The sequence below is a fragment of the Crotalus tigris genome, unplaced genomic scaffold (genome assembly GCF_016545835.1).
Source record: "Crotalus tigris isolate CLP2741 ecotype Arizona unplaced genomic scaffold, ASM1654583v1 scf7180000018184.2832721, whole genome shotgun sequence".
Taxonomy (NCBI): domain Eukaryota; kingdom Metazoa; phylum Chordata; class Lepidosauria; order Squamata; family Viperidae; genus Crotalus; species Crotalus tigris.
In genome coordinates, this window is record NW_024096871.1 from 1,748,290 (window position 1) to 1,775,700 (window position 27,411).

A 27,411-nucleotide genomic window follows, 5' to 3' on the forward strand; every position below is an offset into this window, starting at 1 on the left:
CCAGGAACTGTAAATATGTTTTTGCCTGATAGCCTTTTGACTCAATAATATCCTGCTATCTTTGTCTGCCAGGCAACTTTTAAAACCAAGACGAGACAGGTTATAATTTTTACAGTAAAACTGAGTTTCTGAAAAGCATCTTTTCAGTTTCATAGTTTGGGATAATTAAAAATCCAGAATATAAGTTGTTGCTAAGGTGATTAAAAATGATGTTTTAAGATAATTAATAAAAAGTCCAACACACTTTTTTGTGTTGTTTCTATAAGATACACAAATGCACACAAAACTTACCATATCATACCATACAAACAATTTTAATTGTGTAGTTACAGTCAATAACCACTCCTAGTCAGAACATTTCTGCATAAAGAAAATTGTGATACACTTATAAAAACAGCCAGCTGTAACAAAATAACTGGTGTTTTCATAGCAATAAACTCATAAAAAAGAAATACACCTTTATACAGAAAATTTATACAGCTGTAGCTTTAAAATTGATTGTAAACCAAAGGAAGACACATTGCAAACATCAATTATTTTCACATTAATTGCATAAGTTTCTAAGGTGATCTATTAGTTTGATTTACCTAAGCTTATTTGCATGATAGTAAAAATTGCATACAACAATAAGAGTGAAGCTTATAGTATGAATTGCTTGGATAACATAGAGCACTTTTTATAGGCAACTGTGTAAAGCACATTTTTTTCTATTTAAAACTTTTAAGACACTTTGTTTTACTGCCCATCAAAATACACTTATAAATAGAAAAAAAACCCAATATGGTAACAAGAGAAGCAATATTACATTTAACGGAAACTTCTAAAATTAATTACAATATGATATTTAAAGATCTACAAATAAATAATGGGAAAAACCATGATTCACATTTTGCTTTCAAAAATTCGTATAACAAATGAAAATGAAAAAGATACAGTGACTTCTTACTTTTGAAAAAAAAATCTGAGTTACGGCAGTGCCATATAATACAAGGCATTTGTTGGCATATGTGAACTTTAAACTGCATTTCACAGTCTATAGTTCTTTTGTAACATACAATAGAGCAAGAGTAACTAACTCTTCTTTTATCTTTTACTTAAATAAATGTTAAGCTTTCATAGATCAAGTGTGGAGTGTTAACAATAACTGGGAAAAAATAAAAACAGTAAGTCACAAAGTAATGCTTGTCTGAAAGCTCTAGAATAATAACAACAACAATAAGAAGAAAAACAATCCACAGATATCATGCTTATTGGATACATGTTGATGTACCCAGTGAACACAAATTAATATGAAACAATCTTCAATGCTTCATTTCTATCACTGAAGCAGTTTGTAAAATATCTAGTGCAGTCTGTATTATCCTTTTTTTTTCAACTTTTGTGCAAGTTTTGGAAGATTCATAGGCCAAACAATGACAAAAGAGGTTGATGACAGTATACAGGATGGATTTTTCTTTTTATTAGTAAGCAGAGATGCTGTTGAATAAATACTATTTTTATCAGTCTTTCAATACAGTGTTACAGTCAGTGTTCCCTTCTACTGATAACTCATCTTCTAATTTAACTGAAAAAAGTGTGTTCGTACTTTTGTCTTGGACACTCTCTTCCAAATCCTTAAGTAACTCATCTTCCTTATATTCTGCCACATCTACTTCTAAGCCTGAGTTATCTTTCAGCTTTCCATGGTGTTTGACATAGTATCGCTGGTTCTGAAAGAACTTAATAATTGTGTATTTTGGTAGGTCGAGCTGGGCTGACAGAGTCTGGATTGCTTCTTCATCCGGATACAGGCCTACATCTTGAATAAAACTCTGAAGAATACCCAGAGCTTCTATAGAAATTTTTGTTCGTGGACGATTCTTCTGACGATTTTCATCCTCAGATTCAGCTGGTGATGCTACTGTTGGCTGTCTTGGGGGTAATCTGGGACCTGGAGGTGGGGGCTGCTGCTGCTGCTGCTGGGCCTGCTGCTGGGGTGGCTGTTGCTGGGACTGCTGCTGCTGTTGCTGATAGACAATGAAAGAAAAAGTTAAGAACACAAATTGAGAAAAGTTCTTCTGTTAAAAAAAGTGAATTACATGATCATGAAATAAATTCGGCTTTCCTCAATGACTTTGTTTGTTGAAAGCTGGATGGGAAGGTTGCAAATTGGGATCACTCATCCACAAGATGCTGCAATTGTTTTTAATGAACACTGGTTGCCAAGTGTCCAAATCATTATCACATGATTGTGGGGGTGGTACAACAGTTCCAAATTTGAGAACATTGTAAGTCACTTTTTTCAGCATCATTATAACTTTGAACCATCATTAAACAAATAATCCTAAATTGAGGACTGCCTATATTTTTTCCATTGAAAGAGTACTATTGCTTGAAAATGTCATCTGATTCTAACAAGGAATTGCAGATGACCGGATGGAGTCACATTATTTTTAAAAGAGGAATGAAGGAATCCTTATCCAACAAAATGTCCTATCAACAAAAAGGCCTTATTCAACACAATGCAATTCAGTGATGAGAAAAGTGTAAGGTTTTACACTTACTTTTGGCAAGAAAAACCAAATGCACAGATATAGAATAGGTGGTACCTGCCTCAACGGCATAACTGTGAGAGAGATCTAGCATTCCTAGTGGACAATCCCTTAAGTATGAACCAGCAACATGTTGCAGGTACCATAAAAATCAATGCAGTTCTAGGTTACATCAAGAAAGGGATAGTATCAAGATCATGTGAAGTGTTAGTACCATTTTATACTGCACTGGTAAGACTATACTTGGAATAATGTATCCAGTTTTGGTCAGCACGACCCAAAAAGATATTGAGACTCTAGAAGGAATGCAGAGAAGAGCAACAAAGATATTAGGGGAATGGAAGCTAAATTATACAATGAATGGTGGTAGGAACTGAGAATGTCTAGTCTAACAAAGAAAAGGACTAGGGATGACATGATAGCAGTCTTTCAATATTTGAGGGGCTGTCACAGAAAAGGGGGGGTTTAACCTATTCTTCAATGTACCTGAGGCAAGACAAGAAGAAATGAATGGAAGCTTAACAGAGATCTGACATGGAATTTAAGACAAATTTCCTGTGAGTGAGAACGATTAGTGGAATGGCTTGCCTCCAGAAGTTGTGAATGCTCCATTACTGGAGGCTTTAAGAAGTGATTCAACAGCCATTTGTCCAGAATGGTATAAGGTTTCCTGCTTTAATAGAGGATTGGACTAGAAGCCTCCAAGTCCCTTCCAACTCTGTTATTCTGTAATGTTAGGAACTAGAGAGAACTTGGTCTTATATCCTTATTGAGGACCATTCTGTACCAGATCATAACTGATCTTTTAATGCTTGGGAAAAATGCAGTCATTACTAAAAAATCAGCATGGATTTGTCAAGAAAAAAAGTCCTAGACTAATCTTGTTTCATATTATTGGATACTATCAGAATGCTGCACAGGTATATTAATTTCATCAAGATGTTTGATAAATTGTAACAAAATATTCTGATTGATAGCCTAGGACTGGATTATATGTGATGTGGACTCACAGTCATCTTGAAAACTATATTGAGAGAGTGCTCATCAACAGTGTCTTATCAAAGTATTTTAGATTTTGGATTGATACTCTTCAGAATTTTTTGTTTATAATACAGAAGAAGAGGTAAAGATAAACCGTCAAATGTACAGATGACACATCACTGAGTGAGACACGTTAAACTAGAGAAGCAAAATTCAAAATGATCCTTATATGTAAGAGAAATAAGTTGAAAATGGCAAAATTAAGGCAAATGAAAAGTTTTTCAATTAGGAAACAAATGTAAAACATAGAGGTGTGGAGGGCATATTTGGGTCAGTTAATGGCAAGTATGAAAATAATTCTGGAATTTTAGTTCTGGTCCCAAGCTAAATATGAGTTAGTGGTATGAAGTAACTGCTAAGAAGCAAATGCTATTTTAGATTTTATCAGCAGAAGATTTTTCAATTAAAATAAATAAATAAATCCCAGTATAGGTAGTCCTTGATTTACAACCACTTGTTTAGTGATATGTAAAGTTATAATAGCACTGAAAAAAGTGACTTATGACTGTTTTTCACACTTATGATATCCCCATGGTGAAATGATCAAAATTCATATGCTTGGTAACTGACATTTATGAAACTTGCAATATCCCAGGGTCATGTGATCCCATTTTGTAATCTTCTGACAAGCAAAGTCAATGGGGAAGCAGTGATAGTCTTTTATGAGGAGAGAACTGAGTGTGTTCTTAGAAATAATTGAGGGGGATAGAATATAACTTTTTAAGTATATAAGGAAGGTATTAGGACTTTCTGACTTAATGTTCCATTCTATCATTATGATTCTAAAACAATGTTGCAGATACGTCTTTGTATTTGTACATGCCATGTGCAATCTAGGGTTTTTCCTAGATTCACGAGTCCAGCTCAGAGCAAGTAGCAGTTATGTCTTGGAGAGTCTTTGTGTTGTGCACCAGTTGCACCTTTTCATGGATCACAAGGCCCTGCACTCATTCCCTAGTCAACTCTCAGTTGAATTACCACAATATGTTCTACATTAGGCTACCCTTGAAGAGTATTTGGAAACTATAGCTAGTAAGAAAGCAGTAACTCAGACAGTTCTGGAGGCCTCTAGGGTAGCACATATAACACTGCTTTATGCAAGCTACATTATTTGATGGTTTGCTTCTGGGTCCAATTCAAGGATTGATTATTACCTTTTAAAATCTTAATGGCATGGAATTAGGTTATCTGAAACACGTTCTTCCTCAATGGAACTGACTTGACTTATTTGAACTGGCAGAATGGGCCTTCTTTGGATTCCATCAGTCAAGGCATTTCAACTGATGAAGTCTTCTCTACCTTGGCACCCAGCTTCTTGAATATTTTGTCTCCTCAGGAAAGATCTGCCTCTGGTCTTTTGGCCTTAAAACCTGGACCTTGGAGCTCTGATAGGGTCATGCTATTCTGGATGTGGCAAATTGAGTGATTTTCTAATCTTGATTTTAATGTTTTTATACCTATGCTTTTATTTTATTGTAGCTATACGGAGTCACTTGGATTAATGAGATGGGATGCATATACATTTAATAAATAAATAAAATATAATTCAAACAAATTTTAGTACACAGTATAAATCAAATTCTGCATTCATTTTTTGAATTCTTGCAAACTTCAAATAACTTGCACCTATGTATTTCAAGCCACTTTATCAAAAAAGAAAAAAAAGAAAAAACCCTGTGTAATTAAGTTGATAAAATAGCCAATTTGTAGTAAAAGTAAAGGTATCAGATTAGAAATTGGGAGACGGTGAGTTCTAGTTCTGCTTTAGGCATAAAGCCAGCTGGGTGACCTTGGGCCAATTACTTTTGCTTAGTCTTTGAAAGGAGACAATGGACAATCACTTTTGAAAAATTAAAAAAACTCTAGTAACTTGTCCAAACAATTTTTAAGAATTGGACAGGATTGAATGGAAGAGAAAGATGATGAACATGAAGCATAAAACCTCCATCAGCTTCCAAATTGTTCCACATCAAATTTCTAGGGCAGTGATGGTGAACCTTTTAGAGACCGAGTGCCCAAACTGCAACCCAAAACCTATTTATTTATTGCCGGGTGCCAGATGGGCATGGCCCACTGGATGGGCATGGCTGTGGTGGTCATGGCAGACTGCATGGGTGTGGCCAAGGTGGGTGTGGTCACCTCGATGTTGCTCATGGGGAGGGATGGCTGTGGGGGCCAGGCAGGGTTGGGGGAGATCCAGGGGGTCTCTGGCAGATGGGGTGATGGGCAAGAGGCTCGTCCTGTGGGGTGAGGCGAGGCATGGTGAGGCAGGGCGGGAGTGCCATTGTCAAAGGGCAAGGCGAGGCAGGGCAGCTGTTGCCCGACACCATCGGCCCTCGCACACAGAGGCCAGCAAGTGCATGGGGGTCGACAGTGTCTGTCAGCAGCCACAGCCTGCCAGCCCGTCAAACAGCACACTCTGGGGCTCTGCAGCCTGCCACCAGCAGTTCAGAGAAGCCACCTCTGAGCTGGACGGCCGGCTGACAGTTGGGGAGGCGATGAAGTGGGTTGTGCCCAGGAAATGGAGAGCATGAGAGGCCAAGAGGAATGGGATGGGGAGGAGGGAAACCAGCCATGCCGGGATGCATCTGGCCACGTGGGACCTCGGCGAGTTAGCGGGTGGCTGGTTGAAGAGGATCAGTTGCCATTTCCGGGGCATGGCACATGTGCCCACAGAGAGGGCTCTGAGTACCACCTCAGGCACGCATACCATAGGTTCGCAACCACTGTTCTAGGACTTTTTGTTTAGTTTGAAAAAATACCAATTCTGCTATGTGAAAGAGGAATAACTAATTAAAATGGCCTATACTTTAAAATGGTTTAAAAGAATAGATTACACTTGCTGGGGAAGCCTAACTATGCAAAATTCACCAGCAATACATTTTCTTCTAGAGATGTTCAGTCTGAATGTATAAACATTGACAGTGAAGGAAGCTGCCAATTGTCAGAGCATGCTCACTGGGTATCCTCATTGTCCCTTTGCTTGTATGGAAGCTATCATTATTCAAATTATTGCGAAGAACCAAAATCAGTATCTGTAAGCTAATTGTTTAATTTGATGTTTAGTTCTTCTCACAACTGCAGTACATAGTTCTCAAAAGTAATAGAACTTCATTTCTACCTTGTATATTGGATAAATTACTGTAAGCAAAGCACACTTGGTTGTATATTACACTTCAATTGGCAGATTGGTCCTGAACCTTTAGCTAGTTAAATCTCTAAAATAAACAGTACACACCACTTTTACCAAAAAGAAAAAAATATTTTGTTTACTACTAGTCTTACACTGAACAACAATTAACAATGAGAATATAATCAATAACCTCCAAAATATTCTGTGATAGGGAACAGAATAAAAGGACATTTAAATAAATGAAGTTATTTTTTTAAAAAGGACAGTTGCATATTTTGTATGTTAACATTTATTCTTATTTACAATTGTTAAGAGAGTGTTTGTATGACAGTGCTGATAGTGCCAACTAGAGTCAGAAAGTTTATGAAGTTTAATCTATCTCAGGACTGTCTGTCTCTCTCTCTCTTTGTGTGTGTGTGTGTGTGTGTGTGCATGTGTTTGTGTGTGTGTGTGGATATAAAACAATGTTACACTACCAAGAAGCTACTTTGAGAAACTTGGACAAAATCTGGGACACATATATAATAAAATATAAAGTATTTATATGAAATTAATAATTCTAGAACTCTTCTACTTGATACTCTTCTAGTATCAAGTAAGACACTTCTTTATTTTGGACAAATAGCATAACACTTGACCAGGACATGTGTGGCTGGCTTAATGCTTCTGAGTTCAATGTTGCAATATTGCTGTCTATTGGCTAAACTGGTTGGGGCTCATAAAAACTGGAGCGTCACAAGTTCTAATTTTTGATGAAAACTTCTGCATTAACATATATCTCTATTTGTATAAAACATAAAATCTGCTGAGAATAGTTACTAGTACTATACATTATGAGGGCAGAGTCTTGTGTATTTGAGCAACTTTTTTTAGTTTTTATGCTAATACTCAAAACCAAGCAAAACTGGATTTTTTGTCATGCATTTTGAGTTGGATTAGTTATAATTTTAACTGATGTTCATGTTTTAATTTATACTCTTAAATTGAATGCCTTGAATATGAAGTGGGATATAAAAATGCATAATTAAATAAATAATGTGCCCATCCATGATTACTAGAAGTGGTACCTACTAATTTTAATAGGGATTTATTTTAAACAAATATGTTTAAAGGTTGCAGATATTAGTCTTACCTACAAAAATCAATGAAATTTTACTAACTGTTGGATAGATCTTGGAAATACATTGCTACATAATTATTTCCTTCTATTTCTACAAATGGTAAGTGTATTCAAATGTATAATTTCCGGCATTTGCAGTAACACTTTGTAATATAATTATTTGTTTACCATATTTGGCTAAATCACTTATTGTAAGCTACTTCACTTTTACAGTTTTGATCAACCACTATCCAATTGCTTCATTTGCTTTACATGCTAACTTTTGAAAAACTATAAATGACTTTCTGATAAGCGTTATAAATAGCTTTTATAATATAATACATGATTGAAAATCTTAGGGTAATGAGGTAACTCTCCATTACTTGTAAAAAAAGAGAAAAAAAGTCCAAAAATTGCTTTTTCACAAGGCAACTGGACTTTCTTGTTTTTCTTTGAAGATGTTTCACTTCTCATCCAAGAAGCTTTTTCAGCTCTAACTGGATGGTGTGGAATGGAAGAGTTTTTATACTCCTTGTCATTTAAATGCAGATGTACTGCTGAATCTTGTTCTGATGGGTTTGTTCTCCTATGGTGTGGTTGTTTTGTTTCCCCAATATACAGATCGGCACATGGCTCACTGTATCATCTATCTCCTGTCTACAACAAAGTCTTTTCAACAGTTCCAAGAAGGCTCCACATCCATTTGCATTATTCAGATGACCCTGACCACACAGATAGCCTCAACAATTCTCTAAAACAGGCATGTAAAATTGCCGGCCCACAGGCTGGATGCATCACAACAAACCCACACCCACCCCATTGCCGGCAATGGGGAAAAAGTCGTGATATGTTGTGCAGCATCATGTGACATCGCGAGTTTTGACATGTCTGCTCTAAAAGAATGCAAATGAGCAGCTGTCTGCAAGAAGTATAAAAATCTTCCCATATTTCACCATCCAATCAGAGCTGAAGAAGCTTCTTGAATGAGAATTGAAACATCTTCGAAGAAAAACAAGAAAGTCCAGTTACCTCATGAAAAAGCATCTTTGGCATAACTCTGACCTGGATGACTGAGAATCTCCATAGAGAAAAAAAGTCCAATTTTAAATAGAATGGACTTTAAAAAGACACAATTTATTTTTAATTTGTTTTTAAAACTTGCCCTTTAAAGACATTGTCATGATGGGTTACAATAAAATTAAGCTTCACCTATTCCTAAAAAAGGCAATTTACTCTGATCTGTTTATAAATGGAAGGAAACAGCTGGATCAAGTTCTAAAACCTCTCCATAACTCTCCTACACATTAATCTTGTGCCAGCTCACCTGAGGAGCAGCACCCAGCCAAGGTCCAGTGGTCAGCAGGGCAGGTAAGAAAGCGCCTCTATGCTCTCCTTTCCCAAGGGCGGTGGGAGAGGGGCTCTAAAGGAAAAACAAACAAACATTGACTCATCCTAAGTTTCAAATTGAGGATAAGTAGGATGAGAAAATTGGCTTCAAATCTATTCCTATTCTTTGTGCTTAAATAAATCTCTGAACTTATTTTAAAGCTATGACACCTACAATAGCTAAGCATTATGCATTTATGGATTATGACATGTGAGAGGTGTGTATATGCACCATTTTTTAAAAAAAAAATGTTATCACTTTTAGTAGTCCACCCAATTGTTGGTATAAAAAGTGCTGGAAACTGCACATACAATATTCTATTAGTGAGCCCACTTTTATGCAATTTTTGCATGTACCCATTATTTTTTAAGTTTAAAAAGAACTTTGAAAACAGAACATGGAAGATCTGCTAATAGAGAGCTTCTAAAATTAGTTTTTACAAACGCCTTTGTATTGAGAAAAAAGTCACATATTCTACTGAGGATGAGTGTTTTAATTCATGCTAAAACATTTCTATTTAACAAAACAAGAAGAAAGAGAATGGTTTTCTCTTAAGAATAAATTGTTTTGTTTTCTTACTCCTAAAATGAATTGGTCAAAGTAAACTAACCTGAATTTGCTCTGCTGGAACGTGAATAATGTGAGAAGGTCTGTCGCCATGGTGATGAACTGCATTGCTTTCTTGTTCATAAATGGCATCTCGTTCAGGCTGAGGAAGACTGAGGAACCTCCGGATCATTGACAGATTCTCCCACAGAGTTCTGTTCTCAGGTGAGGGATCTTCTTTCCAACGCAAGAGTTCGCAGAGCCAGCCCTTAAGACAATGATCAGCAAAATATTAGGCAACTTTATAAAAAATTTAGGTGCCACAAGGCGCTTTACTTGGAAGCAACTGAATAAATTGAGAACAAGATGAACATCTCTTCCCAATCTCACTTCATTGTTCTTCTTGAAAATCTTATAAACATTTCATAGGAAAAAAAAGTTTATAAACTTAACATGAACTTTTACCAACCTATATACAAATATCTAGATTAAGAAAACTTTGAACTGTTGTTAAGAGAAAGCAACTGCAGCTCCTCATTATTTAAGGATACAAGAAAAGAAAACATGCTATTTGAGTTCAGTCTACTATAGTATCTCTACTGCTGATTTTTATCTAAGTCTATATCTGTATGATAGGGGGAAAACATACTTGTATTACATATTTTTTTTAAAAAAGAATCATGACATTATTCTTTAATTCAAAATTAGATAATGTATCCTATCTCTAACCTGAGTAGAGACCTAGTTCATATTAATCATATAATATACAACCTATTTGAAGAAACATTACAGAGAAACATTACTGAGTACTTTCTTGTTAAGGGCTCAGAGGGCTTCTGCAGACAAATCAAACATGTTGATACTGTTCAAGCCAATTCAGATCTTCTGGTTTTGAAAAAAAAATTGCAAATTAAATTTATTATTTTAAGGATTATATGAACAAAATCATATTTTTCAACAATGTTGCATATCCATGCAAACTATGTATAAAAGCACCTGCTTTAACCCAGATATATTCTAGTAAAAAGCAAGCTTGAAAGTATGCCAAAAAATTGTCCCAAGAGAACTCTAGCAAATGTTAATCTTAAATTATATCAATAACATTATTTTTTTATATTTTATATTTAAACTGAGCAAACATGACAAAGAACACCAATGTTTAGCTTTATCAATCTATTGCCTCAAGACAAACACGAAACTGATACATAATTGTCCATGGCAATTTAGGTTTAAATGCTAGAATGTTTTAATTATAGAATAGTTTAAAAGTATTGTTAATATTAAGGTTCTATTTTTAAATACTACTTATGAAGACCAAGCCTTTAAGACAATTTACAATGTAATAAAAAACTAAAACACAAGAACAAATCCTGTTTAATCCACAGATTAAACTGTAACAACCATTAACAAAAAATCAATGAAAATCTTGATAGTATAGTTTTCTATTGATAGTATAAAACATTCTAGATGTTTATAAATTGTAGATAAAACACAGTGATAAATGGTATGAGCAACCACTGAAAAGACCCTGGGAACTGCCAAGTATCAGAAATAAAAATGTAAATAAATATCTTAGTTTTAGTGCCAAGTAGAAACATTCCATAGAATAGTAGAACAGTGTGCGTTATCTATTCAAGATGGACAGTGATTAATATTTATATGTTACTTATAAACTTATAAGGGTGTGGGTTTATACATATGTTGCTTTTTTTTCTCATAGAACGCCCAGAATGGAATTCCGGCACCTTTTTTGTATGGAACTTGTAGAGTAAGCAAGGCGGGTTGTATGACGTGTATGAGTTCTGGCACCTTTTTTTTTTTAAAGAAAAAAAGCACTGGTTGTATATAGCAGGGCTTTTCAACCTTTTCACCGATTGTACCACTTTTAGGATATGGTAATATTCGAGTACCACCTAGCAAGGTGTCAAAAATTTGAAGACCCAAAAAAAATAAATCCCTATTCAAAGTTGCAATTGCACTGAAATGACTTATAACAATTTTTCATACTTATGACCATTGCAGCATGCCCAAGGTCTTGTGATTTATATTTGGATGCTTGGCAACTGATTCATATTTATGATGGTCACAGTGTCCCAGGGTCGTATGATCCCCTTTTGCAACCTTTTGACAAGCAAAGTAAATGGCAGGGCTGCTGGCGGCCAAGTGCTAAGGCGGGACTTCCTTCCCTGCCTCCCTCCCTCCTTCCCTGCCTCTCTCTTTCTCATGCCCACCTCCTTCTGAAGGAAGAATTTGAAAACCCTCCCCCCATATTTTCTTTCTTCCATATATTCATCAAACAAGGAAAAGCCTCCAGAGACAGAAAAGACAAATTGCTGAGTAAACTATCTTAAAAAGGAACATTCCCCTTTAAGAATTAATTATTGGCTAGAAAGGAAAGTTAAGGAGCGCAGCCAGCACTTAAGGAAGAAACAAAATGTGGTAAGTATTGGCTGCTGGCTAAGGCAACCTCCCCAAATGGCTCCATTCATAAGTAAAGGAATGCTACAGACAAAATCCATTCAGGAGAAAAATACTTCAAAATCCCTTACAGCAAAACTTACAGCTAACAATAGCAGAGCAATAGAAGCTAACACGAGACATCAGCCATCAGCCAAATAGAAATTGCCAAACACTCCTTAAGAACACAAAGCCCACATTGCACAAATCCTAGAACTTCAAAGTAACAAAAGCAGGTAAGAATCTTTCCACACTCCATCTCCCTCCCTGCATCCCTCCTCTGTGCCTCACCTTGTCATTGCTGCCTTTTTTCATTCCTCTTGGAGGGCGACCCCTCCCCCACTGCATTTCTTGCCTGTTTGCTGCTGCCAGCACAGGTGGCTGCCACAGCAGTTGTAGATCAGCTCATGGCTGGCCTGTTTGATATCCTCTCCTCTCCCCCCATCCTCCTCTTCCTTCTTCTTTCCTTTTGGTGCAGCTAGAGCTGACTCTGCCTCCTCCCAAGGCTGCTGCTCTTTTTCTCTCTCTTCCTCTCTAACCCAACTGCCTCCTTTTATAGCCTCTCCTGTCTCTACCCCCGCTCCTTTCTCATGGGGGAGGGTGAGCCAGAAGTGAGCCTGGGGCCTGCACTGGCTCTTTCCTTGCCCCACAACATTTGGCTAGGCAGGGCTGCGTACCACCTGCCACTCGTTAATGTACCACAAGTGGTACGCGTACCACCGGTTGAAAAGTCCTGGTATATAGTATGTTTAAATGTGTGTTATGTATGTCTACACTTTGAGAGCAAGGAAGTACTGTAAATTTCATTTTTAATGTGTGCCATTGTGCTCACAGTAAAAAATAACAATAAAAGTTATCTATCTATCCATCCATCCATCCATCCATCTATCTATCTACAGTATCTAACTATCTAGGTTTTCTTTTGGACTGATTCCTGTTAATCTTGGATGACAAATATCCATGACAGGTACATTATCCAGTGAAAAATTATGTTTTTAATATATACTGTATATATTATTTACACCAGGGCTTTTCAACCACAGGTACCACCTGTGGTACATTGGCATCTGGCAGGTGGTATGCGACCATCCTAAAAAAGCAGTAGCGGGGGAGGGGAATGAGCTGAACTGGTGGCAGCACCGCACAAGCCTGAGCGAGAGATTGCTGGAACTGCAGGGCTGTCAGGGCTCAGCAGAAGCGCCAGGATCAGTGCCGCTTTCCAGCTGATCGGCACTTCTTCAGGGCTGTCAGGGCTCAGTGGGCATGCCAGGATCAGCACCAGGCCCCGGCTGAGCCCTGAAGAAGCGCCAATCAGATGGAAAGCAGCACTGATCCTGGCACTTCTGCTGAGCCCAGAAGAAGCGCCGATCAGCTAGAACGTTGCAGCATCTCCAGGGTCTTGTGATTTACATTCAGATGCTTGGCAATTGATTCATATTTATGATGGTCACAGTGTCCCAGGATCATGTGAAATGACAAAAACCTGCTGCAACCACCCAGCAGATGGGGGGAATAAAATATCCCCACCCCACTCCCGCTGCCAATCCTCAACAGAAATGCTCACAACAATGAAAATCTCGGACAGGAAGAAGAGCGCCGCCGGGTGGGCAGGCAGGTGTCTTGCTTGGCTGTGGCTTCGGGGGCACTTTTTTCAGTGCATTGTAACTTCAAAAAGTCACTAAGCCAGTGGTTCTCAACCTGTGGGTCGGGACCCCATTTGGGGTCGAATGACCATTTCACGGGGATCGCCAAACAAGGCTGTCCGCCATTTTTTCCCCTTTTCTTTGGCCACGCCCCTGGCACCCGCTGATGTATAAGTGGTTGGGGGTCACCACAACATGGGGAACTGTATTATGGGGTCGCGGCATTAGAAAGGTTGAGAACCACTGCACTAAGCGAACTGTTGAAAGTTGAGGACTACCTGTACTTTATCACTTTTTTCCTCTTTTTTTGGTCATCAAGTTTTTGACACCTTGCTAGGCGACTGGTGGTACTCGGATATTGACATATCCTAAAAGTGTTACAATGGATGAAAAGGTTGAAAAGCTCTGATTTAGACAAAAAGATCAGCATGTTTTCCCATAGTTGCCAAGCATTTTGCCCATTTCAATACAGTAAGCAAGCACCTTTGCTTAAAAAAGTTTTCTAAAAAATGAAAATACAGTTTAGAAGAGAAGACTTATTTGCAATTTTTTTCTTGGTGATAAGAGCACAGTAAGTCAGCCTAAAGCTAGAAGCTCTGTGCTATTCATTAAAGTACCCAAGATTTTTGTTCTTTTTGTAAAAGCTTGGGAAGAAAAATGTTGCTGCTCTGAGGAATCCACTGCAGCTTTCTACCCTGGTGCACTGGGCCATACTAACTCTTACATATATGAAAGCGCAGAATTACTTAATTGGTTATAAAAAATAACAAGCAATTCTGCCCACTCTTCAACTTCTGTGGACTAAAATCTTGATGTCACATTAAAGCAAAGATATAATAAATATATGGATCAAATAAATATATGGAATACATCTATCTATAAAAACCCTTTTCAGTATATTCTTTGTAATTATCAAAACCTAATTTCTTAGCACAGTTTGCATGAGTCAAAAAGTGAATCTGGAAAAAAAATACACAACAAAATCTACCCATTTAGAAAGTATTTTGTTCTTTTTGTCACTTCTGTGTTTAACATATACTAATTAATTACCTATGTCTGATAAAACATTTCCAGTAGTTGGCTATTAACCTTTGCCCTGAAATAATACTTCCAATTCCTTATCCCTCCATCCCCCCAAATAGTGTGATGAATTGCAAGTTTAAATGTAGTCTTAAAACACAAAAAAAGTTTTATTTTTTTATCATAAATTATCCCTCACTTGCTTATATTCTAAAATAATATTTAAACTTTTAGAAATGATATTTTTAATAAAGCAATGTAGAATTTCTGCATTTTAAATATAAAACAATGTATTTGTAATGTTTCCCCAAATATGCTAACTCCACATTTATTTAGCATATTTATTTTACTACTTCTGAGAAACCCACCCCATCCTTACCCTTGTTGTCAGTGTGAGATGCTTTTATAAAAAAATTCTATTGAGCTGTAATTTGCATATTTTATTTAACAAATTGGCAAATAGGATTCAAACTAAACAAACAATACAAATAAAAATTTAGATTTATATAACTTGTAATATTTGTAACATTATGAAAAGTGCATCATGCTTCAGATATCTCTCAATGGCTGAAATAAATGTACATGGGCCTTTTCCTCAATAAAAATTACGTATTCATTAAAAACCTTCCTATACTGGTATATGAAAACACATATGGAAGACTACCCTTAGGACTTGTACGTACTTGGAAAAAATACATCCTAAAACAACAGTAGAAACATCCTTCACTGCTGTGGAGCAACTCTGCCAGGCAGCATTGCACTGCATATAAAGAAGGAGCAAAGCAAAGCAAAGCAAAATATAAACATTAGTCACATGTAAATATGTAGATGAACTTTCAGGATGTTACTACTTTTCAAACTGACAAAGTTTAATTTGACACCTTCTGTTCTAAAGCCTTTGTTTCTATTCAAAATCACGCCTTTAGCTGCTATCAATCACTACACTCTCTCCCTATTACTTAAGATACTGGCATGGGGCCTGGGATAAGCTGAAAATGCCATGCAGATGAATTCTGAGATAATGTGTTCAAACCTGTTATATACAACACAAATCCTGTAAAGTTATGTATTGTAAACCTACATTTATTGAGAAGTCAAGTTTAAAATCCATCTGCTACAAAGGAAAAACTGCTATACACTTTTATAGTAGCTGAGTGACATATGCAAGTCTTGCTACAGTTAGCAAAAAATGGTGAAAGGGAGGCAACTAAGTTTTTTCTCCCTTAAGAATGCTATTAAAGAAACATAAAATTGTAAAAATCAATTGGCAAATAATTCAGTGGAAATTATATTGGATGTTATTTTTTTTTAAAAAATACAGCAGTGTTATTTGTAATCTTTCTGCATCTTATTATTGTAACAGCCATACATTTCTGATTTCAAAAAGTTTAGGTAAATTATTTAACTGCTCGGCATTCGAAAGAATGAATGAATAATGCTGTTCAAATAAACACGAATAAAGCTTTTGATTTTAATTTTTATTGTGATAGACTTCTTCATAGAATATAACCACTAGTCCATTGAAACGAGGGATAAAGATATAATTTGGACAGACAAGTCCAGGGGTTAGATTTTCAAGCTAACCATGATTGCAAAGGGATATCTCTATCCCTATGCACTTTCTGCTAAAATTAATTCTTAATACTTTAGAATGCAAATACTTTCATTACATATCCCTAAAACATTTAGCCACAAAGCATATTAAACATAGTATTGCTCTCCTGCTTGGGTACCCTGTCCTATTTTAAAACCTTTTTTAAAATAATAAGATTTTTCCATTAAACTCAAGAGACTAACTCATGCTTCCTAATCTTAGTATTATGAGAGTTTTTTTCTTTTCTAAAATGATATGTGAATGCATTTTGTTGTATCTCTGTAGTGTAATATATTGAAAAAACACAGAATATTAAAAGAAACCAGTCTAAATATGCATATTTGATACAAATATTTTCATCAAAAGCATGAATTACATTACATTTCATATGTAGTATGAACAGGGTTTAAGTACATAATCCATTACGCAGTAGTTCTGAGTAAAAAGGAATTCAGTCTTGTAGGCTAAACTGCAATACGCATTTTGAATGAGCTCACTGTCAACAACAACTAACTGTAAAGCTAGCAATTTATCATTCAGCAAATAATTTTCTAGTTTCATAAAGAATCAGTAAGTGTTCCTTATGCTAATGAAGACTGTTTTAATCTGCCCACAAACATGCTAATAGAGGGTAATTTTTCCCATTTAGAAAACTGACGGCACTCAAACATAATTTCATACCAGTATTCTACAAACTGGATAAAATGGACTTCCAAAACAATTAGTCACCTAATTCTTCACCTTTACACCAAAAGGAGAAAATGGATTAAGATTCTGTCTGTCTGTCTGTCTAGCTATCTAGCTACCTAACTATCTATACACACACACACACACACACACAAGACACAACACACACACACACACACACACACTTTTCTTCTAATAAATCTTAGGACTGCACAATATATAAGGAAAGCAAACACACTGAACTTGTTTTGGGCTCCAACCTCCAAGATCAAAAGATTGGGATGGGGGCGTTCTACAGAGAAGTCATACTTTGAACAATGAGATGCATAATGGTGGCAAAAGATTACTGAAAGCATTTTAAATTATTTACTATGTTAAAAGAGTACTTTAAATACATCACATTTCATTGAGGCCATTTTTTGGTGGCAAAGTGGTATTGATCTTTCCAAATGCTTAAAATTAACTATTTCCAGAAGGTCATTATTTGATTAAAGGCATTAAAGTTGAGGGCAAGAAAAGATGCACTCTTATATCTCATTCTATTAAATTTGTAATTTAATCTCAACCAACTTTCTCATGTCCAAAAATAAAAACATTTGTCTTGATTTTTTTTTTCTTTTTATATCTTATATTAACCTCTTTAAATATTGCAGAGTTCTTAAAACAATCTCTATTATTACAGACTTCTTTATAATGGAAGAATACATGCTAGTTAAAAAGAATATAAACATTTCTGCTTTCAATACCTAACTGTAAACCTTTCCCCTATACAACTAGAATGTGCAATACATTCAAAGCAGTTGTCTGGATCTCTGGCATTTACAGTTCTTAACCCTCTCCCAAAGCCCAAATCTCAGAAAGTCCCCCATGCAGATCTTGCAAAATACTCTGCATGTCCAACTAAGTATCTCATAAAATTACCTGCCGCGTCCTAACAAATAATTTCCAGATATATTAGATGTACAACTCTGAATCTCCAGGATCAAATCCTCTTATATTATGGATTTTTTGCCCTCCAAATGTTGCTAAGTTATAATTGTCATCAAAGCCAACTAACATAACCATCCGTGAGAGATACCATAGTTGGAATTCAGTAACAAAAAGATGGCACATATAAACCCATCTCAATTACATACACTAATTAGAATTTGAACTGAACTCAGTGCAATTTACTTTTGAGTAGATATGAACAGAATTTCACTGCAAATCTTATATGTATGTGTCATTTTTTTCAGAGAGAAAAAAAATCTATGTTCCAAGAAAGACTCTTCATACAGACTTTCTTCACACAAACAATATATTTCTATGGCCATCCAGATAAAGTTTGTTCCTATTACTGGAGAGTTCCAAAATGTAATAGTGACTTTTCCCGTACATATATAAAAAGGATTATCAGTATGTGGCCGAGATAATCACTACAGTACCATCATATTGTAGCTTCATTTCTGGAGAAAATTTTAACATCTTTTATTTTTGTTCAAGCAGGTCTGTCATAGCTTCCTCAAACAAGGAACTTGGCAACTGGTTCACATTTACAACTGTTGAAATGTACTGCAACATAAATCCTAGGTTCACCAATATTTGGGTAAGTGTGATCTTATAATATGATCTGTAGATCAGATTCTATAAACAATATGCAGAAATAAATCACACAGAATAATATTGGGTAGAGAGTTAGTTTGGTGTAATGGTTAAGGCATCAGCTTAGAAATCAGGAGACTGTGAGTTCTAGTCGCACCTCAGGAACAAAGTCAGCTGAACAACCTTGGGCCAGCTACCTTCACTAGGTAGAAAGAAAACAGTATAAAACCACTTCTGAAAATGGATTTGTCTTGGCAGTCTCCAAGAATCAGAGTTGATTGAATAAAAGAAGAAAAAATGTGTAAGTATATTTAAAACAGTTATATAAAATGTATTTCTAAAAACTCATAATTAGCTTTATTCCAACTTTTATTATTTTCCTAGTAAGATTTAAAAAAAACAAGTCAAACTTGAGATTTCTAGTTTTTGCTGTATTCCAATTATCTAAATTTGAGCTATTGTTTGCCTAAATTATCTATTCCCTTATATTAGATTCCATTTTATTTGTTCAATCTTTTTTTCTCTCTCATTTGCATACATTTGCAGCATTTGTTCCACTTGCTCTTTTCTGATTACAACTACACATACACAAAAATGTTGCAAAACCAGCAAAAATTACCAAATTTGCAGATTTAAACCTCTGTGTCTTTGTTGAATAAAGAAAACTGCAATTGTCCATCCTCAGCCCTGATTGGACAAATGAAATGCTTTAAATATTCTTCCCATCAAAATATCCCCAGCATCCTGCTTATATTTCAGTATTATATATCTATTTCTACTTTTTGCAATTTAGCTAGTGCATATATTTTGAAGTATAGCTAATACTTTTAGGTATATTAAGAACAGAGTAACATTTTACAAACTGTAATGTCAAACTATAATGTCAACAGTATTAATCAGCAACTATCCAATTTGAAACTGAGCTTCCCATAAATGCTGGTCATAGGCAGATAATGACCCTCATATACCCAGTCTTTGATACATGAAACAGTGTTCCTTTTCTGATGTTGATACAAGGATATAATTAGATACATTGTACATGAGATATCTGTAGAAATGCCAGAAATTATTATATACCAAGTAAATCCTGAAATTTCTAAAAATTGCACTCAAAGCTTTAACGGTTTATATTCAACTTAGCACAAGAATGGCATCTACCTCAAAGGAAAACAATTTAAGATCAAACTCCAAAGAGCACACATATAGTGCAGACAAAAATCAGTTTCATATTTATCTTCTCCATAGGATCAGAGGTAACTAATTCTGGTGTTCCCAATAAATATGTTGTTATAACACATTAATTTAATTGCATGTATTTTATATGTATCCCCATTCATATGACTTCAAAGAAAGCCAAATTAAGAAAAAAAACTTTTAATATTAATGTGCTCTAATAGCCACCAATTAAAAGTAACTGCTAGTAAAATAACATGTCCTATTTATAAAATTAATTTATCCTGTACCTTATTGTACCAGGTATATTTTTATATACATAGCTCACTTTTTCATACATAAAATATGTTCACATAACATTCCTTTCCTTCGTTTCTGGAGAAACAGCAAAAACAATCGTGAATAAATCAAAATTGAGATGGAATAGGGAAAGGGAAGAAGAGAGGGTAGCTGCATTGGGAAATATATATAGGAACAAAACTATATGAAGTTTGAAGAAGATGATGGAAATAGAAAGAAAAATAAGACAGAGAAGCTTTGTTTAGGCATTTCAAAAAGAATTAAAACTTGTCATAGAATAGCTCCTCCCAATGCACTGCATGTCTTTTTTTGTTTCAAATTAAATCATTTTTTTATTATGCTCAATGACCAGATGTAGGTACAATTCAGCAACAATGTTACAGGATGAAGAGGGAAGTGGGATTAGTTAAGGGTACAATTTACTAAAAAGAGAGAAAAAAGAGGAAGAAAAGTTGTTCAGAGCTGGAATACCAGAGTTCATTTAAACATGTAAGGCAATGGAAATTGCAAGAATTAACTGCTAAGTAAATACAAAGATATAGTACTGTAACATACCTGTATATTACAGTAATATACAGTAATATTACTGTAAGTACGTACAACGGTATATTACTGAATGACCATGTAGTAAACTATTAAAATGCTGATAAATTAAAACATTTAGATAAATAAAATATATAACATACATAAATATATTCTAATAATGTTCTACCTGGAATTCTTTGAATATAATTGATTCTATTTACTTGGTTCTAATATATTTATTATTACATAATTCAGAGTTCTATAAAAGGAGGAGAGAAAATAAGAGAAGGGTAAGAAAAATAAAGTGGTTCAAGAATTTTGAGATCAGGTTTAATCTAAAGTTAAATGTGGTCTAGTTTTAACTATTTTAATGGCAAGTTTAACTAATCTGTGAGTGATGTTAGGATTTGAATATAATAAGAGGTAGATTCATAGTATAAGTTATAGAAATTGTCCGTTCTTCCTGGATTTGCAGAAAAAGGACTTATAGAAATACGGCTTGAAGCTTAACACCTCAAAAACCAAGATCACGGTCATCAGCAAACAACCCATTAACTTACCACCAATAAGTTCAGAAGGAATACCACTAGAAAAAGTTGAAAGGATCATGCACCTACATGAAAGCTGGGACATGACCACTGAAGTAAAGACAAAAATAGAGAAAACTCGAACAGCATTCTTCAAAATGAAAAAGGTCTTCTGCAGTCACGACATAAGCCTAAGACTGAAAATCAGGCTTGTTAGATGCTATATTTTCTCTATCCTGCTCTATGGAGTAGAGAGTTGGTCTCTGACAGAAGGCTACCTGAAGAGACTAGGAGCATTTGAAATGTGGATTTACAGGCAGCTGTTACGTATAAGCTGGATTGACAAGATCAGAAATGAGGAGGTGATAAGCCGCCTTGGAAAGCCAAGGGAAATTATCAAAACAATTAAAAAATGAAAATTAGAATATTTCGGACATGTGATGTGACACCCAGAAAAATACGGCATACTCCATTTAATCCTCCAGGGAAAGATTGAAGGCAAACGAGGTCCAGGCAGAAGAAGAACATCATGGCTTCAAAATCTAAGGGAATGGTTTGGACAAAACTCAGCAGCACTTTTTCGTGCGGCTGCTGATAAAAACAGGATCGCCAACATGATCGCCAACGTCCAATAACGGATATGGCACAAGAAGAAGTGTTACTCTGATGGCTCTTGAATTACAGAAGGACATGTTATTTCAACTTCCTTAGAATTGCAAGGCCACAGATGCTGGATGTGGGGATTTTGGCCTACCTACCATATAAAAGTACTAAAGAGAGCATCTGGTGCCTAGTCTTGAAAGATTCTTTTATCAATTTATAGAAAGCTTACAAGAGATTTGCTAGTTCCCAAGAATCTGAACTTAGTAGATTCTAGAGATCTGAGAGAGCTGACTTCAGACTGATATTCAGTGTCATTCAATCTTTGAAGCACTAGTATTTGGGCCTGAGTATAGTCCAAAGCTACCATGGAGTTTACAGGCAATCCAGCTATATATAGTTTTTGCTCCATGACAAAATAGATAGATGCTTTTACGAAGCATCTATCTCCCATCCTCAGCAACTTCTTGTTTTCTTACCTTTTAATAGAATACTTCCACTCAACACCTTTCATCTGATGGCAATCTGCAGAAAATCTATTGACTTACAAAGGATAGATTTATGGGATGTGAAAAGGAAGGTGAGGCTGAAAATTCCCCTATTGCATTAACTGATACACATACACATCTGAACCACTAAGAATTGTGGTTACTCAAATAATAAAACATCAGCTTAATTTCATTTCTCTGAGATTCATACATTGAACAAAAGGAATGCATTTGCAAACCTTGAAATCCAAGAGAGTTTTATTATTAACATATCTTAAATTTAACTGCAAAGAATGCACATAACTGAACTGGGAAAGTCAACCACACAAAGAACTGTTTTAACAAGCCCCGTTCCTACTCAGATTCCTCACATTGCAAAATATGAATATTTTTACATTAGCACTACAATAATAACTAACCTTGTTTAAACAAATATATATTAATAATCAAGCCATTTTATTATTATAAATAACATATGGACCCAAAAAGCTGCTTTTGATTCAAGATAGATAAATTATCAATTTTGATTAATATTTCCCCAAAATTATTTGATTTAAAATAAAATTTATAAAATGAAAAAATAGTATTGTGTCCAGCTGTGCACTGAGAACAACAGAGTGGCTAATACTCTTCTGCTCTAATCAGTAGCATTCCAAATAACTATCACTCCCATAGCGCTTGGGGATTTTTTTTTCTAGATTGTTCTTTCACACAACTATTGTTGGCTTTTCTGATCACACTAAATGTGATTTTATATTCAGAGATCTTCCTTTGATTTAAAATAAAATTTGTGAAATGAAAAAAAATATTTTTAATGCTATATTTACACTTGATAAACTTAAAATTTATATAATATTCTATACACGGTTACCTGAGGAAAAGCTCCATTAAGCACGAAACATCTGAGAAAATATATGCAAGATTTTGTTATTAGTATAATAAAATAAAATATGTTGTTAAATTTATCAATTTAATCAATTTATTAAAGCCTTTCAGTAAATTATTTTATTTTATCATACTAATTAAAAATCCTACATATATTTTCTTAAAGGTTTTATGCTCAATGAAGCTTTCTCTCAGGTAACTGTGCATAGAATATTACATAAATTTTAAGTTTATTTTATAAAGGCAGGATTACCCCCTCCCCCACTTTTCCCCCTTAGAAATGTTTAGGACAATAGAAAATACATGAATGTTTCCTCCTCCTCCTCCCTTGCTTCCAGACTGCTACACTGTGTATTATAATAGCTCTTCTATTATTAAGACTAATCAGATTCCTTCATAATCAGGGTTTTTAATTGTATTTTAAATCTTTACTTAAAATTTAGTTATGAGAGAAATTTTAGTATACTTCACCATTATGGTGAATTTTATAAGGAATAGTGTGGGAAGAAACAGAGAACAGCAATAAGCCTATATTATACTATATTTCAAGAGTGTGAAATTTTATTTTATATTTTTCAGAATTGTTAAATATTTTGTTATTGCATTTTTCCCTGATGTAAATTATTATGAGAAACAAATTTCTTTTATGCATGTAATCAACCACAATTCACTTTAATTTCAATTAGTTCTTGATAAAACAGAAGTTACGCCTATACATCCTCCTATAATTGTAACTCTTACTGACATGTTTTAAACATACAATAATAATACTTATATTATCATACTTATCAACTAATCTGTTTCTATGGAATGAAATTATTACCTCTCTTCTGCTCACCTGTTACTTTTGCTTATTAACTATAGCATCTCTAATTATTGTAAAATTCCAAAGTTTGATTAGTCTTTTGATGATAGAATTTCCTTGCTCTAGTGATCTATATATTCAGTTACAAAAACACAAGATTTTATTAGTTATCTTTGCATGTGATCTTAGTGCATTGTTAAAACTGATGCAATTCATTTTTAATCTGTTCAACTGACTTAAGTGTTCAGGAATGCAATGAATTCTACTAACAATTTCTCCACACAAAGACAAATATTGCTGAAGTAATAAATGCTAAAAAAAAATCAATCTGGAACATTGAGCCCAAGCAACTAAAATAAATAAATAAATAAAAATGTTTCTGACACATGCCATCTGTTTAAACTTTTCCCAAGTAATGACAGCAATTCTGTTGTACAACCTAGCAAAAAAATACCATAACATAACCTGAAGAAGTTGTATCTTATCTTTATTATCATTTAAAAACTGATTGCAATATATATCTTTAGATATCTTCTGTGACTTGGAAATATACAGTATAGCCACTTAAAGCTATTACTTAATTGATAATATAAGTATTCAAATAGAATGGAGGGAGTATCCCTTGACAAGTTTGCAAGTTCTAATACGTGCTTGCACTGATAAATCTAGCGTATCTTTATTTTAGGGCTGTATCAGAACAAACCAGCAAACTAACAAACCCTGTAAAAGTATTTACATTTTTATTTTAAATAATCATGCAAGTAACTTTTATTCATTAATACGAATCAGATCAAAGAGCTGGATCACTTGTCTCTATGTAATATTTATTAGGTCAATGACCAGCAACATAAAACAGACAAAAAGGAATAAAAGGTAACAACTAGAACCAGAGTAAGGCAAATAAACACAACTGAATATTGGCCAGTGTAAATAAATCAGGGTACTTTGAATATTCCAATTATAACAATATCATAAATATTCACTAATAAATACAATATATTAAGACTATACACCAGAATATATATCCTCCAAAAATTACTAAAAGATAACCAGATGTGATATTAATGAAAATGGGACTCCTGTAATCAGTTTTGCCTTATTGTCATTGCAGCAGCGCCAAATTTAGCTACTGCATAGATGGCAGGATTTAAGTCTGCAGAAGATGGTTCATGTAAAAATTGTCTGTCTCTTTAAAAATCTATAAAGGGAAAGGTGTATATTGATTTAATATTCCTGTAGAATTTGCAGCATAATAACACATGAGATGTTTTCAACCTTCTTATTACCACATGTACTGTACATATCACTTTGCTATGGGATTTTCTTACACCTGCTTTGCAAGAGTGATGATGGGAGCATGTTCAAATCTAGCTCTAAAAAGTGCTATTCTGATCTTAAGGAAAGCTAGGTCTTTCAGATATCTTGCTAGTTTTCATACACCCTAGGATCACTATTCTGATCCTATTGTAGCCAACAAAATGCCCAGAAGAAATTCACAAGGAGTACACATACAAATAGTACTGCAGCAATAACCTTTTCTGAAAAATTCTCAGATTCTAAGAACAAAATGTTCTGATATTGCTTATATACTATAGTTATCATGTCTTATGCTCCCAAGTTATTTTTGACTTCACTAGAGTATTTTTTGTTTCTTTACTGAGGGATTCAAAACAAAGTAATACAGGCATTTTACACACACACATACATACACACATACTGAAAATAAAAAGCAAGAGCTTATTTACTGTTTAACTATTTACTGTTTAACTATAATAAAATCCATATACTATGGATTTTCTTCCACTTATGATCAGTCAGTTAGTTATAAAGGACCCGAAAATAAAGTCGCATTCCTTTAATGTAAAAAAGTTGTAAAATTGAGCACAACACATGATGACCTGCTTAATGACAAGCACGATTTACAACTGTAATTCTGGGCTCAATTACAGTTGTAAGTCAAGGATTACCTGAAATGTGGTGCTAAGGTGTTGAACTTCAATTGGAAAGACCCAGGTTCAAGCTCACCCTCTGTCATGGAAACTCACTTTGTGATTTTGAGATTCTCTCTCAGCTTAATGCTGTTATGGAGAAAAACTGAGAGAAGGAAAACTATTTAGACTGGCTTCAACTCAAGTAGAAAAAGATAGATATAAATCCTATGAAATATTTTTAAACAGTATAGCAATGACAATACTATAATGTCCACTCTTAATTTAATAACTATTTTAAGTTTTTTTTTTTAAAAAAAGAATTTAATGTAATATTTTTCATGCTTTCATGTTTAATATATTGCTAGAGTTTTAACTCATAAACATTTAGAAAACATGATAGAGTTTTGTCTTTCAAGGTATAGAATATAGAATCTTGGGATATATTTATATAATGCAGCTATGTAGCATTGCTGAATCTAAACAATAGGTGGTAGGAATGAGAACATTATGTAGGCAGAAAACTTGTACCTTTAACTTTTATCTTTTTGAATCACAAAACATACTGTTTCTTATGAGTTCCTAAAAATGCAAAGGATGTATCATCAATCTTTATTTTATTTCAGTAAAAATTCACTTTGGGAGATTTCTGCAAGCCTTTGAGAAGTTATATCTTTGCAAATAAGAAATATAGTTGCAACCTGATGAGATTTTTTTTTAAATGATTCTGCAGGATATTTTCTAAAAGTAGGTTAAGGTGATAATACACACAAAATAGTATCTCATGAATATTTTGCTTTGCCTCTGGCTGGCTGGCTGACTGACTGACTGACTTTGTATTACAGGTTTAATGAAATGTAGTTACCAAAAAATAATTTGAGAAGCTTGGATAACAATTATTTTCTATGTGTGTAAGTTATGATTTTACAACCTATGTGGCAAAAATACACCTCAAATAATAAAGCAACTAGAAAAAGAAATATCATTGAAAAGAGGCCTGGAATTTTAGTTGCACCACATGTGGTTTTCATTTGTGAAAAATGAACAAGCTGTTTGTGGTTAAACTGTCTAATCTGCTGTTATCAATCTAGCGCTGCATTCAAGATTTACAGGATACATCAGCTTCTGTGCCACATTAGCTGTTAAAAGGGAGAGGGGGTTGGAGGAAAAAAAAGGAGGAGAGAGTTTATCCTGAGGAATAATATTTCCAATGCAGCCACACTTGCACTACATCTGGTTGTGCTGGTAGCGGCAGTTAAATTGAAATATTTCACAGCGTGTGTCAGAAACATGCAGAATGGTAATTATGACAGATCTGATTAAGGCTGAGTGCTACTAGCTCCCTGGCCAGCTCTGGTTGTGCAGGTGTGACCTTGTGCGTGCCTGCGTGTGTAAATAAAATTAATTACAAGCAAGAGGGCGAAGGCTTCAGTGACATCACAAAGCGGAGAAACTCCCAAG

At 34.7% G+C, this 27,411-nt stretch overlaps 1 protein-coding gene across 8 annotated transcripts in view; it reads right to left on the minus strand.

The window, feature by feature from the left end:
• Positions 1 to 295: 295 nt before the first annotated feature.
• Positions 296 to 27,411, minus strand: part of SATB1 (SATB homeobox 1) — a 113,234-nt gene continuing 86,118 nt past the window's right edge. For 6 of the 8 annotated variants that reach the window (XM_039348851.1, XM_039348852.1, XM_039348850.1 and 3 more), the window contains 3 exons: positions 9,802 to 10,005; positions 9,129 to 9,224; positions 296 to 2,006 (listed from right to left, as the gene is read on the minus strand). In XM_039348851.1, coding sequence (XP_039204785.1) covers positions 1,500 to 2,006; positions 9,129 to 9,224; positions 9,802 to 10,005 — 807 coding nt within the window. In that variant the 3' untranslated portion in view covers positions 296 to 1,499. The remainder of the gene's footprint in view (positions 2,007 to 9,128; positions 9,225 to 9,801; positions 10,006 to 27,411) is intronic. The other 2 variants (XM_039348853.1, XM_039348857.1) reach the window with 1 other exon arrangement.